Source organism: Acinonyx jubatus, chromosome A2 (genome assembly GCF_027475565.1).
Source record: "Acinonyx jubatus isolate Ajub_Pintada_27869175 chromosome A2, VMU_Ajub_asm_v1.0, whole genome shotgun sequence".
Lineage (NCBI taxonomy): Eukaryota > Metazoa > Chordata > Mammalia > Carnivora > Felidae > Acinonyx > Acinonyx jubatus.
The window spans coordinates 88,202,253-88,217,117 of NC_069383.1; the positions used below are offsets into that span (position 1 = coordinate 88,202,253).

Consider the following 14,865-nt stretch of genomic DNA (forward strand, 5'->3'; position numbering starts at 1 on the left):
AAAGATATTCTAAAACGTATTTGGCAAATGAGTGCCAACTTTGTTAAGATTTCAAAAGCAAGGAAGGCTGCTAGAGAATTAACAGGAACTTCTTGTTGATAGTGTAATTGACAAATTAAGAGATTACTAAGAGATAAGTCGTCTTTATGTAATGAAATATTTGTGAAAGTTTTATTCAACATGTCGTTGAAAGTAACTAAATACCACATGAATCTAACAGTGGTTAATGTGCTGTGTTCTGTACATAATAAAAATTAATGTAGGGGCACCTGGGTGGCTCAATTGGTTGTCTGACTTAATCTCACCTCAGGTCTTGATCTCAGGGTTGTGAGTTCAAGCCCCACATTGGGCTCTGAGCTGGACCTGAAGCCTACTTAAAAAAAAAATTAATGTAGGGTAAATCACCATGGTGAGTTGGTCCCGTACTTGAGAATTGAAGGAACTCAATTGCAGAAATTATTAGTTGAAATAGCAAGTTGCACATTTTAATATCTCTTTCTTAAATAAAAAAGTTACTAATTTGGACCCTGGGTACCATTTGCTCATGTGAATTACTTTGATACTAGACAGAGTACTAAGTATTTTTGAGTGAAGAAAACTGAGTAAAGGTAACTTATTTGTAAGTAGGGATGGGGAAGGAGTCTTGGAGAGGAAGCACTCTTTACATCCTCTGATCAGGCTCAGATCTTTTCTTGAACCTACTGAATCTGGGAGAAGTATATACAGATTATTCAACCTCACCTCACATTTGAAGCCCTCAGCTTTATCTTGAAATGCTGCTTCTGTGATCACATTGTAACCTTGCTTGGTGGAGAAACAGCTATTAGTGGCCTAGCTAGATACCTAGGGTACTTTTTGAACTGGTCCTTGGCTGACTTACCTGCCTTCATCTCTGGCCCCTTCTCCATACCTTTAACTCTGTCTGCTCTGAATTTTACAAATTCTTTTCTCTCTCTCTTTTTATTGAAGTATAATTAACATACAGTGTTATATTAATTTCAGGTGTACAGTATAGTGATTCAGCAGTTTTATACGTTGTTCAGTGCTCATCATGATAAGTGCACACTTAATCTCTTTTATCTATTTCACCCATCCCTCCTGTCTGGCAATCACCAGTTCTCTGTATGTAAGAGTTTATTTTTGTCTCTTCTTTTTCTTTGTTCATTTGTTTTGTTTCTTAAATCCCACGAGTGAAATTGTATTTGTCTTTTTCTCTTACTTAGCATTATACCTTCTGTGTCCATTCATGTTGTTACAAATAGCAAAATCTCATTCATTTTTATGGCTGAGTAATATTCCTGTGTGTGTGTGTGTGTACATATGTGTATGTATATGTACACACATACCACGTCTTCATCCATTCATTTGCTGATGGACACCTGGGTTGGTTCCATAACTTGGCTATTGTAAATAATGCTGCAGTAAACACAGGCATGCATATATCTTTTCAAATCAGTATTTTCATTTTCTTTGGGCATCTACTAGTAGAATTACTGGATCATATGGTAATTCTATTTTTAATTTTTTGAGGATCTGCCATACTATTTTCCAGAGTGCCTGCCCCAGTTTACATTCCCACCAACAGTGCATGAGCATTCCTTTTTCTCCACATCCATACCAATACTTTTTGATTCTGGCCATTCTGACCGGTGTAAGGTGATACCCTCATTGTGGTTTTTATTTGCATTTCCCTCATGATTAGTGATGGTGAACATCTTTCCGGGTGTCTGTTGGCCATCTGTATCTTCTTTGGAAAAATGTCTATTCAGGTCCTCTGCCCGTTTTTAAACTGGATTATTTGGAATTTTGTGGTGTTGAGGTATACAACCAATTCTTAATCTGTGCTTCCTAAACTTCAGTGAACATAAAGTTGAAAGTGCTTATTAAAATGCAGATTTCTGAGCCTGATCTTTAAAATGTTTTATTCATTCGGTTAAGGAGAGTGTAAAACAATTATAACATGCATTACAGGTGATTGTGATGCTGGTGTTCTGTCAGTCTTGTGTAGAGAAACATGCTTAAACATGTCTTGATGTTTATACCTCTGAGTGCATGTGTACTTTCTGTCTGGAATACCCTCTCCATTTCTTCCACCTCTCTTAGTTCTCAGGCTTGTTAACTTTTCATTCTTTAAAATTTGGTGAATGTGATTACTATTATGAAGAACCCCTATGCATACACCTCTGATGACACTGCTGTAATCACTGATATACTTGTCTTCCCCATACATCACTTTCTTGAGAAGGACCACTTTACCTTCTTTATTTTTTAATTTCCCGCATCTCAGTGTCTTCTACTTAATGTGTACCAAAATGTTTATTGAATGACTAAAACTATATTATTCTAAGTTCCTTGAAGATAGGGACAGTGTCTTGTTATTTTGTCTTTCATAGTCCCTGGCAAACACGAGGCCCTCAATGTTTAATCTGTGTTAGTTATATTGAGATCTATGGATGTAATCCCCATGGTGCTCAATGAGCCTTATGAAGCTTTAATTTTTTGTTATTTTAATTTCGAGCTAGGTAGAGAATTTATGTTTAGAGTGATCCTGGATGACCACCACTTTATACTGAATACTACCATGAGATTTCATTGCAAGTGTTTGTGTTGATGCCGTTGGTACACAGATGACCTAAAGACCTAGTTTAATGGAGTGTTTCTCTAAATCTAAATCTTACAAAGAAAAATGCCCCTCCATTGCAGGGTTTTGTGTGTTACGTAATTTTGACAAACAGCTAACTAAACAAACACTATTCTGAAGTCTAACTGACCTCTCTGTACTCCTTGAAGACTCCCGTGCCATTTTTTCCCTCTTTTTGCATATGCATGGGATATTGTCTTTCTCTGCCATTACTGCTTTTTATTATTTTTTAAAAGATTTTATTTTTAAGTAATCTCTACACCAGCATGGGGCTTGAACTCATGACTCCAAGATCAAGAATCATATGCCCTACCAACTGAGCCAGCCAGGTGCCCCCATTATTGCTTTTAAAAAATATATATTTTTTTCAATAGAAGAAATACTTGGTATTTCTTCATTTCTTCAACATTTCTTCAAATGTTCAAAGTCCTCTATAACTTTCAGAAGTAGTCTCACCTTTAGTGAAACCTCATGATGTTATTCCTTATCCTCCCTGTTACTCAAGTAGATACGTTTTTCTCTTGAATCCCCTTAAATCTGGAGACTTGTACTTTGAACTTCTGCAGCTTCTACAAGGAGGTCATGTTAGATTCAGCTAAACATACAGACTCACAAGACTGTCACAGGCCATACTTGACACTAGTCTCATGGTATACAGGACAGGAGCCACACTTTATCAGAAGTTAGCATCAGGTGTTCGTGTCTGAGAGCATATAGGAAGGAGTACAGTCAACCATCCAGGAGTTATTTTCTTTGGCTTCTCAGGTGGTGGTCATGTACAAAGAGTTGAGGTCCACCTTGGATGGTGTGAGAGTCTCCTGATTTAGAAGCCTTATATCCCTCAGAAGGCGGTATTTGTTGTTAACAAGCACAGGCAGAGTTTCCAGGTTCCGTGAGGGACATGTCAGTTAGAAGAGTCACTGCATCTTTAGGAAGTTCAAATCTATGGCATCCTCATCAAGTATTTATAGTTTTCTCAATCCAGACACAATTTACTTACCAATCAGGGGTCATTTTAATTTGCTTAGCAATATAGCAAATTAGCTTATCAGGCTTTAGGGTAACAGGTAGAAAGTTAGCTAAAGAGCAGAGCCTCACACAGGAGGAAAGAGTTTGGTTAAGCATTGCCCATACTTCTCTTATGGCATTATCCTGTTTTGCCTTTATAGTGGTTTTTGTGTACTTGTCTCTTTTTTGTTAACCCTGCTTTTCCAAAACTCTTTGAGTGATAGTATGTTTTATATATTTTTATCCTATCTCGAATCTAGCAAGGTACCTTAAATACACATAATGAACACCATCGTAGAACTACTTGTTGAATTATAGTTTGTATGCTCCTTTGACTGGAAGGTTAATCCACAAAAAAAACTTAGAAAAATTTTTATGACTGGGTTTCATCATAGATGGAAGCGGTGTAGGAATAAATTTTCTGGATGAAGTGGTATGAACAACAGGGTCCTCCTGCATTACTAGGGTTGCTCTTATTTTAATGTCTATAAGACTGCTTTGGAATAGGGGCTGCATAATGGTGTCTTCAGATTCATTCTTTTATATACTGAAAGCATATATTAGTGGTGATAAGATACAAATTTGAGAATACTGTGAGTCGGAAAATGGCAAATGTTTCACTATGGGCAAGGACAGAAATACTAAGATGATTTTTTAACTTGGTATAGTAAACCATGTCAAAAGAATCCAGAAAATGATTGTCATGAGATCATCATCACTCTCTACAGAGTATATTATGCTCATGTCTGGAGTACCCTGCTTTTCTGTCTGCCACATCTTATTGAAGAAATAAATGGATCTGAAGAAAGATGAAGATCACTAGGGCTTAAGGGGCTGTGTTAAAAAGATGATTAATAAGGAGTGCCTGGCTGGCTCAGTTGGTGGAGCATGTGACTTGATCTCAGGGACACAAGTTTGAGCCTCACGTTGAGTGTAGAGAAAAAAAAAAAGATAGTTAATAAGATTGAGATCTATGTATCAAGAAACAGGATAGTTCAGTGGACCCATCTATATGGACAGGTACTTAGATAATCACTTAACATTAAAATGTAAAAACTGGAGAGCACCTTGAGACTTTTAAAGAGAGACAATAAATTATTCCTTTGCAAAGGTTTTGAATAAAAGTTCTCTCCAAGGAGCTCACATATAGCTTCTTGGTTTAACATGTTGGATATTAGGTTGGGTGAACAATGAATCTAATGTATTGTGTCAGATGTTGTTAATCTACATTAACCTTACACGTGTATATTAAGTATTCCACAAAATCATGTTGGTTTTTTCATTGACATGCTTAAGCCGAACATACCTATGTATAGCCTCTTAAGAAACTTTCCAACCAGAAACTTTTTAAAGTTATTAATTTAAAAACAAACATTTCAAAAATCCCTGTTGCAATAGAGATTTCCTTGCTTACTTAGCTCTTGTGTCAAAATTATGAATGACTAGAACTAAAATTAAAACATTAATCCCATTCTGTTGTTATATCATTTCCTATTTCTTATTTTGTTGATAGTAAATAACCTTTGTTACAGTAATAGGTCCTGGCCTCCTGGAGCTTAGCATGTTTAAAAAATACAAGGAAGGTAAGTATAGAAAAGGGATATATGTATATTGGTGTGTTAGATTAGTGATATATATATATATATATATATATATATAGTAGCAGTAAAATGTATTTTGTTTCACTGAATAATGCTCTGAATCCCTGACCTAGAATTTTAAAACCTTGTATTTTTTAAAAACCTTATTTTTTAAAAAGCTTATTTATTTTTTGAGAGAGCAAGTGAGCATGAGCAGAGGACGGGGGGTGGGGGGGGGTGGAGAGAGAGAGCACGCGCGAGAGAGAATATGAATGAGAATGAGAATATCCCAAGCAGGCTCTGTGCTCACAGTGTAGAACCTGATGCAGGGCTCCATCCCATGAACCTGAGCTTAACTAAGCCGCCCAGAAGCCCCTTCAGACCTTATTATATCAATTTTACAGACTCATGATTATACAGATTGCATTTTTTGATATAAAGTTTAGTCTTTTACTCTGTGAAGACTTTAAGAAAATATATTTTAAAAATCTGCTTTATAGAAAGATTACCAAGGAACCATTGTATTTTAAGGCACTTATTTCATTTCTTCTGACTCTGTGTCTCCCTCTGTCTCTGCCCCTCCCCTACTCATGCTCTGTCTCCCTAACATTAAAAACAAAACAAAACATGAAAAGGGGTGCCTGGTTGGTTCAGTCGGTTGAGCATCTGACTTTGGCTCAGGCCATGATCTCACAGTTTGTGAGTCTGAGCCCTGCGTCAGGCTCTGTGCTGACAGCTCGGAGCCTGGAGCCTGCTTCTGATTCTGTCTCCCTCTCTTTCTGCCCCTCCCCAGCTCATGCTCTGTCTCCCTCACTCTCTCAAAAATAAATAAGGATTAAAAAAAAAATTTAGAACGCACATATTTCAATATAATTTTAAGACTTAGGGGAGTATACTTTTAGAAGAATAAACTTTGTAGGGACTTTAACATATATTTAGTGCTCAATATTTACTAAATGATTTAAATATCAACAATGTTTTGATACCTTGCAAATTTAGTGATATATTTAAAACAGGTGTAGCTACTAGACCTTGTACTTAAAATCACTGTTGGAAGTTTGAATTATTGTGGAGTTACAGTTTGAAAATAAAGTTGAAAAGCAACTTAAGACTGAATATTTAGTTACACTTGAGAAACATTTCTGAAGAAATAAGTATTGTTACACATGTGTATAATGCATTATAGTTGAAAAAATGCATTTTCATATCCTATCATTTGAGTTTTATCCATATTGCTAGGAAGAAGGTGAAACAGGCATATTTACCCCACATTACAAATAAAAAGCACAGTTTTAAAAAGGTGACTACTGAACTGTACCCATTGAATGGCCAGCCTTAGACATGTAAGTCCCAACTCCATTTTTAAAATTTTTTTTTAGTTTATTTAAGTAATCTCTGCACCCCATGTGGAGCTCAAACTCACAACTCCAAGATTAAGAGTCTCATGCTCTTTCTGACTAAGCTAGCCAGGCATCCTCCATGTTCTTTTTAATAGAGAAGTCTCCTTGTTAATTTTGCTGTAATTTGGGAGAAAAAAATAATAAATGCATGTAAATAATATGGTTGATAGCATACAAAAGTATTACATGAAAAGTAATAAATTAACGGTATGGTAAATAAGTAGTAATAGGGATCCATAGGATTTATAAAAATTGTGATGAGTTGAAGCAGTTAGGAAAGTGCTCCTTGAGCATTTGAAGTAATAAGCCTTGAGAAATGTGTTGAAATCAAGAAGTAAGGGTTGAGATTCCACAGAAGAGGCTTAGAAATAGAATTGCCTAGGTCTATGCCCATTCCACCTTGAACGTGCCCGATCTCGCCTGATCTTGGAAGCTAAGCAGGGTTGGGTCTGGTTAGTACTTGGATGGGAGAAATCAAAATGTCCAGGATATCTTCCTGAGTTGGGAGGAAAGGAGATAGTGTATCATTCTTACAGGTATCTATTGTGTAAAGGATATTCAATGTAAAATAAGAAGCTTGGGAGCTTAAAATTTTTTTTTAATAAGGAAATAGAAAAATATATACAACAGTAGGGAGAACAGTATAATAATCCCAAGTGGCCATTAGGCCATTACTCAGCTTCATCAGTATTTAGCGTTTTGCCAGTCTTATTTCATCTGTCTTATAGTATTACTTAAGTATTTTAAAGCAAATTCTCCCATCATTTTACCTATATATTCTTCAGTATAATCACTTTACAGATAAAGATTTTTTTAACCACAATACTGTTATCGCATATGACAAAATTAATTTTTTTTTTTTTTTTGAGAGAAAGAGTGTGAGTTTGGGAGGGGCAGAGACTCTTAAGCGGGCTCCACACTCAGTGTGGGATCTGACACAGAGCTCAATCTCACAACCCTGAGATCATACTTGAGCTAAAATCAAGAGTGAGATGCCCCAACACTTTTTTAATATAAAATACCCAATTTATCTTCAAATTTCCCTTACTTGTCTCAAAAATGTCTTTTTGTGATTGGTGTGTTCAAATTGGCATCCAGACAAGATCCACACATTGTTTTTGATTGAAGTATCTTTGAATCTCTTTTTCAAGGTTCTGAGGCAACCTTTAAAATTTTTTTGCCCTCATACCATATACTATTGAAGAAACTGAGTCATTCGGTATATAGAAGTTTGAACATTATGAATTTGGCCTATTGTTTCTTTTTTTGCTGTCATGTATTATTCTACTTAACCCCATATTTCTTTTTTTTTTTTTTTTTTTTTTTTTTTTTTTTTTTTTTTTTTTTGAGGAGACAGTGTGAGCAGGGGAGGGGTAGAGAGAGAGGGAGACACAGAATCTGCAGCAGACTCCAGGCTCTGAGCTGTCAGCACAGAGCCCAATGCAGGGCTTGAACTCATGAACGGTGAGATTATGACCTAAGCTGAAGTCGGACACATAACTGACTGAGCCATCCAGGTGTCCCTAACCCCGTATTTCTATAAACAGTATTTAGATCTAGAGATGTGATTAGCTTCAGATTTTTTTTTTCCCCATTCTCATTTTCCTTCTGTTTTCTTTTCAGCATGATCCTTCATATGTGAGACTTTGTACTTTCTGTTGCATTTTATTAGGCACATAAAACTTGGTTGTCTAACTTTCAGTAATGATAAAAAGGATCAACAGGTTCAGGTATTGTTAGCCTTACCTGTTCATCAGGTTCCAACCTTTCAAGGTTTTAGCATCCATGGGTATCTGTTGCCTAAATTCATTATCTCTAGAGGGTTGAAAATTCATGGTTTTTCTAATTCGATCATTCCTTCTGCATTCATTAGCTATTAGGGAACTTTCAAAAGAAGCAGTTAGTATCTGAGTATTGGCTTAGTTAACAAGAGAGCATATTTCTTAATTCAGTGTTAGAGTCAAGTTGTATATTAGAAACTCTTTATGCATTTCACATCCTCAATTTGTGGGAAACAGAATTCAGAGTTTTGAAAAAGTGAGTTCATCTGCAAATTCTGTTTTGATCATTTGACCATACCTTACTGCTCATATATTATGAATACTTTAATTACATGTTGTTTTTTAACATTTTGAATTATCAGGCTAGACGATGATTATCTTTTGGGAAGTTTCCCATGGATAGAGATTATCTTTTTGACAATGGTCATTGTTTCAGTGATTTAAGAACATACACAAAAACCACGTCTGAATGAGTACAAATAATTTTCATACTATTTAAAAAGTGACATCAAAATTATGTAAGTGAAATCTCATCTGTTTGTGGGATAAACACAGCACCATGGTTTATGTTTGGATATGTAATTATTTATAGAAAATACTATGCTAATGTAGTTTCTTTATGATAAATGTTATACCTTTACTTTGGTATTTTTGTGTGTGTGTGTGTGTGTGTGTGGGAGAGACACACACACACAAATTTGTTATTGTGTTTATTATCCCTTTAGCCCTGCCATTAAAAGTTTATTAAGGCTTTATGATAATGTTCCAGAAGATTTTGAGGAAAACTCCTATGACTTCAATGTAGTGATTTTTGTTACTATGAGTTCCTGCCAAGGTGCTGTCCATATGTAAATACAGTAGATTTGCATGGATTTAATCTTTTTTTTTTTTTTTTTTTTTTTAAGTAGGCTGCATGCCCAGCGTGGGGCTTGAACTCATGACCCTGAGATCAAGAGTCAGATGCTCTTCTGAGTCAGCCAGGCTCCTCTAATTAATCATTTTGTGATTGGATATTTAAATGACTTCTCCTCTTATATATAGCTTTATGAATAGTATTACAGTAAATATCTCAAATCTACAAGTCTTAGTGGGAATTTCTTTCTTAGGATAAATTCCCCAAAATGGGTTTACTGGATCAAAGGATGCTTGACTTTTGGTATTTGTCACAAAGTTGTTTTCATGTTTACTATGTTGTGGAAATGCAGAGCTTTGAGGATATTTAGCACCATGGTACTTTTAAAGAATATTTCTAAGTATATATGTTGTGTTATTATTTTTTTTTTTTAATGCTCTCTTATAGTTCAGGAAAATCCTTAAAATAGGTCAACCAAATTTTTTATTTATTTTTATTATTTTATTTTTTTTAATGTTTATTTTTGAGACAGAGAGAGACAAAGTATGAACGGGGGAGGGTCAGAGAGAGGGAGACACAGAATCTGAAACAGGCTCCAGGCTCTGAGCTGTCAGCACAGAGCCCGACGCAGGGCTTGAACTCAAGGACCGCGAGATCATGACCTGAGCCGAAGTCGGCCGCTTAACCAACTGAGCCACGCAGGCGCCCCCAAATTTTTTAAAAAGTAACTGTTAGCTTCTTTTTAAAATTACTTTTAGTATAAGCAGCATTAGAAATGAGGATCTTGATGAAGAATTTCTGCTTTCTATCAAAAAGAATGAAATCTTGCCATTTGCAACCACTTGGATGGAACAAGAGGGTATTATGCTAAGCAAAAGTAGAGAAAGATAAATATATGAATTCACCCATATGAGGATTTTAAGATACAAAACAGGTGAACATAAGGGAAGGGAAGCAAAAGTAATATAAAAACAGGGAGGGGGACAAAACAGAAGAGACTCTTAAATATGGAGAACCAACAGAGGGTTGCTGGAGGGGTGGTGGGAGAGGGGGATGGGCTACAAGGGTAAGGTCATTAAGGAATCCACGCCTGAAATCATTGTTGCATCATATGGTAACTAATTTGGATGTAAATTAAAAAATAATTATTAATACAAAAATTGCCAAATGATCATTGCCAGTAATCACTGCTGCAGCTTCAATTTGAATCCTGAAATTATGCATTTGTGACTTGCTTACATGCTTGAACTTACCTGCTTTTGTGCTGAAAGTTTTTTTTTTATGCTTAACCATTAACTGCTCCAAAATAGCAAAGTTTTTACTATGCTCTTTAGCAGTATGGTCAGAGTTTACTCTAAACCTTTAAGTGGGAGTCTTTCTATTTTGGCCACAATATGTGCATATTACCTTAATAACAGTATTATAGATCAGGAGTTGCCAAAACTCCACTTTTTCCTTTCATGTAAGTTTTAAAGATTTTTTAAAGCAATTGATTTTGTAGAGCAGTCAAAGGCAGTTTGCTAATATCTATCCATTTTACATGCATTTACCCTTTTGTTGAGCCTTTCTGTCTCCAGGGATGCATGCTGTAGAAATACTACCATGTATTTAGAGAGGATATATTGAAGGGTGTACAAGTGCAGTGATACCTTTAACAGTGAAAAATAGAAATAAATGTCCCCTGGGGCGCCTGGGTAGCTCAGTCAGTTGAGCATCTTGATTTTGGCTCAGGTTATGATCCCAGGGTCTTGGATTGAACCCCATGTCAGGCTCCCCACTGAGCGTGGAGCCTGCTTAAGGTATTCTCTCTCTCTCTCTCTCTCTCTCTTTCTCTCTCTCTCTCTCTCTCTCTCTCTGCCCTTCTCTCTCTCTCTCTCTCTAAAATAAAAAATAAGTTTAAAAAAGCCCCAAATATCCACAAATAGGGAAATTGTTAAATAAACCATATACATTTATATAATGAAGTAAGCAGTTATTACCAAAAATAGGGTAGATACACATTGACACTGAAAGATGGACAAAGCAAAATGTGAAAAAACAAACAGTATATTAGAAACAATTTAGAGGGAGATACATGGCATCCTAAGGTTTGTGTTTGAGGTTTTAAGTTTGAAGGTTTGAGGTTCGAAGACATGGTCTTTCACTTTCTTATGTACTTATATATTTAAGTTTTATGCAATGAGAATGTGTTGATTTTAAACTTAAAAGACTTTTCTTTTTTAAAAGAAGGAGGAAATTTTTAAAATAACACCATAGACATTAGATGAGGATTGATTTTCAAAGTATTCAGAACATTTTGGAGGCTCTTCTTCTGTAATTTCCTCCAGAACCGTGGAACAACCTCAGTTTGTGCCTCCTTCTCTACTGGTTCTAGAATCCTGGATCTCACGGCAGCAGCCACTTAGAGCTAAATTGAGACTTTGTTCAGGGGAGTGAGTTGGGGGTGGGTGGGAAGAGTATGTCAAGAAGCTGTCAACTATAGAAATAAGACAACTAGAGTGTAACTGCATTAAGAAGTCTTTAAACCATGAAGAGTGCAAACAGTACTAACTTCTAAGGGCAAGTTTTGGATAAGAGGTAGGATAAGGGGTATCATGAAAAAATCATCTCAGATGGTGGCCACGGTAAGAATAAAGGCACAGAAACAAATCATGTTTTGTGTGTGCCAGGGAGAAATTAATTTCATTGTGAATTAGCCTCAGGAGTAGTTTCACTGCTACATTGGTCAATAAATAGGTATTACCAGGAATAAGGTTCAGGAGGATTGATATGAGTAAAGAAGTTGGCAAAGTGATATATGTAAAATGCTAGGCCAGAGAGCTCACAGGTCAATCACAGTGCGTGAGTTGTTAGTCTCAGTTGTATCAGTTGTTGGTCAGGTTATCGTCACTTAACCATTATGGACCAGAACTGCTGATCTTACTCTACCACAGGTTGCTGCTTCTATTTTTTCATAAGTAAATCTTGGTTCATTGTGAGGTTTCTTATTTCTTAACTTTACTGATACTTTCCAAGGCTTCATTACATCTTGGCACACTAACACATACATACAGTTTTGAACATTGAAATGTATATTTCACATTCACATTCGGGGCCACATGGATTCATTGTGTTCTTGGTTCTGTTTAAATTATTTCTGCTACTTTTCTCCACCCCTGTGCCTAGTGTCCCTGGTGCCATTGAGTATTCAAATAATGTTTACTCTCTGATAACCTTTTTAATGTTTGTTTATTTTTGAGAGAGAGAGAGAGAGAGACAGACAGAGTGAGAACGGGGGAGGGGCAGAGAGAGAGGGAGACACAGAATTTGAAGCAGGCTCCAGGCTATGCACAGAGCCCAATGTGGGGCTCAAGCCCACGAACTGTGAGATCATGACCCAAGCCAAAGTGGGATCCTTAACCACCTGAGCCACCCAGGTGCCCCTCTGATAATTTTTTTTTTTTTTATGATAGGGAAACTATTTGAATTTGGGAGGTGAGACATTTATGTATTTATGTATTTATTTAGGATTATTTAAAATTTTTTTTTAATGTTTGTTTATTTTTGGAGAGAGAGAGACAGAGCATGAGCAGGGGAGGGACAGAGAGAGAAGGAGACACAGAATCTGAAGCAGGCTCCAGGCTCTGAGCTGTCAGCACAGAGCCAGACGCGGGGCTCAACCTCACAGACATAGAGATCATGACCTAAGCCCAAGTCAGACGCTCAACCAACTGAGCCACTCAGGCGCCCGGAGACATTGATTTTTTAAAAAGTCTGGTTAAGATACAGAACCTAGATAGGATATATCTTATCCACAGGTGTCTGCCTACTATAAAAAGACATTTGTATAGCAATAAAATAAATGCTTATAATTTTAAATTGATTGAACAGAACAAAAATGAATGGAATTCTCTTTGATGCAACTTTTCCCCCTCCAGACCAGAATCCGTAGAAGCTAGCCCTGTGGTAGTTGAGAAATCCAACAGTTATCCCCACCAGTTGTATACCAGCAGCTCGCATCATTCACACAGTTACATCGGTTTGCCCTATGCGGTAAGTGTCAAATGTTTCTCTGGAAGGGTATTTTTTATACCTAGAGACTGAAAGTAGATGTTTGTAGTAATTGTGCCTAAAAAGAAAACATTTAAAAATCCATACTTATATTATCTAAACAATTAGGTATATAATTTATAGTTTAATTTTTTATTGCTCTAACTATATTTATTCAAAGGATTAAAATTCTATTAGAGGTATTCCCTAGAAGTTTTGCTATTACTATTATTATTATTATTTTGTATTTTATACTATTAATAGTGTGGTATTCTAATTCTTTACTTCCTCTATAAAAAAGCCAGAGATAGAACTGTATTGTATTACCTACTGTTGGTTCTAAATTATATAATAATTTTATTGTAAATTATATAATTACCATTTTTTGAGCACTTATGTGCCAGGCTTTGTGCTAAACTTTTTTTTTTTTTTTTTTGCATGCTCATAGTGAGGGAGGGACAGAGAGAGAAAGGGAGGGAGAGAATCCCAAGCAGGCTCTGCACTGTCAGCACAGAACCATGAGATTATGACCTGAGTTGAGATCAAGAGTCAGATGCTTGAACGACTGAGCCACCCAGGTCCCCCTGTGCTAAACATTTTTACATATATTATCTCATTTGATCTTCAAAACCAACCTCATGAGATGGGCATAATTTTCATCCCCATTTCATAGCTGAGAAAATGAGGCTTACCTAAATTAACTTGTTCAGTGTTGCATAGCTAATAAGAGGCAGAGGTTACATTGAAACAGTTGAAGAACTGGACATATTCGTGATATTATCCAGATACAATTGTGAGGGATTTTTGCCACTGGGACCAGCATAAAAACCAATTCCTAAAAAATCTTCTGTTATATACTTAATAATGATAATATGTCTTTTGTGGTTGTTTTTGTTATTCTTGAGCCTCCACATTCCACATTCCTCAGGTTGTTTTTTTTTTTTTTACCCTTCACATTGTGTGCCTGCCTCTATCTTGAAGGTGGAGCTCTATGTCCATAGGACTGTGAGGATGTCTTTTGATTAGGGAGGTGAGAGCATGGAGTTTAAGGGAAGTCATTGTGCAGGTGACTGAGGTAGACTGACATTTTCACTTACTAGTATGGTTTAATTTATAGCTTTACCAAGTTGTTATTTTAAAGGTATTAAGGAAGAAATAGGCCAACTTCATATTTCTTGAATATTCAAATTAAGGACGGAATTTTATTTTAGTTACTTAGTTTATATTGTTGCTGAAATTATATATATTGTGCTGTATTTGTGTTCATTTATCCAGGACCATAATTATGGTGCTCGTCCTCCTCCAACACCTCCGGCTTCCCCTCCTCCATCAGTTCTTATTAGCAAAAATGAAGTAGGCATATTTACCACTCCTAACTTTGATGAAACTTCCAGTGCTACTACAATCAGCACATCTGAGGATGGAAGTTATGGTACTGATGTAACCAGGTGCATATGTGGTTTTACACATGATGATGGATACATGATCTGTTGTGACAAATGCAGGTAAAATATTTTACACCATTAGTTTACTTTTCTTGAATGCTGCTAACCTTTGATTGTTAACCTTGGAA

At 36.2% G+C, this 14,865-nt stretch overlaps 1 protein-coding gene across 6 annotated transcripts in view; it reads left to right on the forward strand.

The window, feature by feature from the left end:
• KMT2E (lysine methyltransferase 2E (inactive)) overlaps positions 1-14,865 on the forward strand; it is a 99,061-nt gene that overhangs the window by 39,769 nt on the left and 44,427 nt on the right. For 5 of the 6 annotated variants that reach the window (XM_053218594.1, XM_053218595.1, XM_027071700.2 and 2 more), the window contains 2 exons: positions 13,181-13,295; positions 14,568-14,797. In XM_053218594.1, the coding sequence (XP_053074569.1) occupies positions 13,181-13,295; positions 14,568-14,797 (345 nt within the window). Of the gene's footprint in view, positions 1-13,180; positions 13,296-14,567; positions 14,798-14,865 lie in introns of those variants that run through there. The other variant, XM_053218598.1, reaches the window with a different exon arrangement.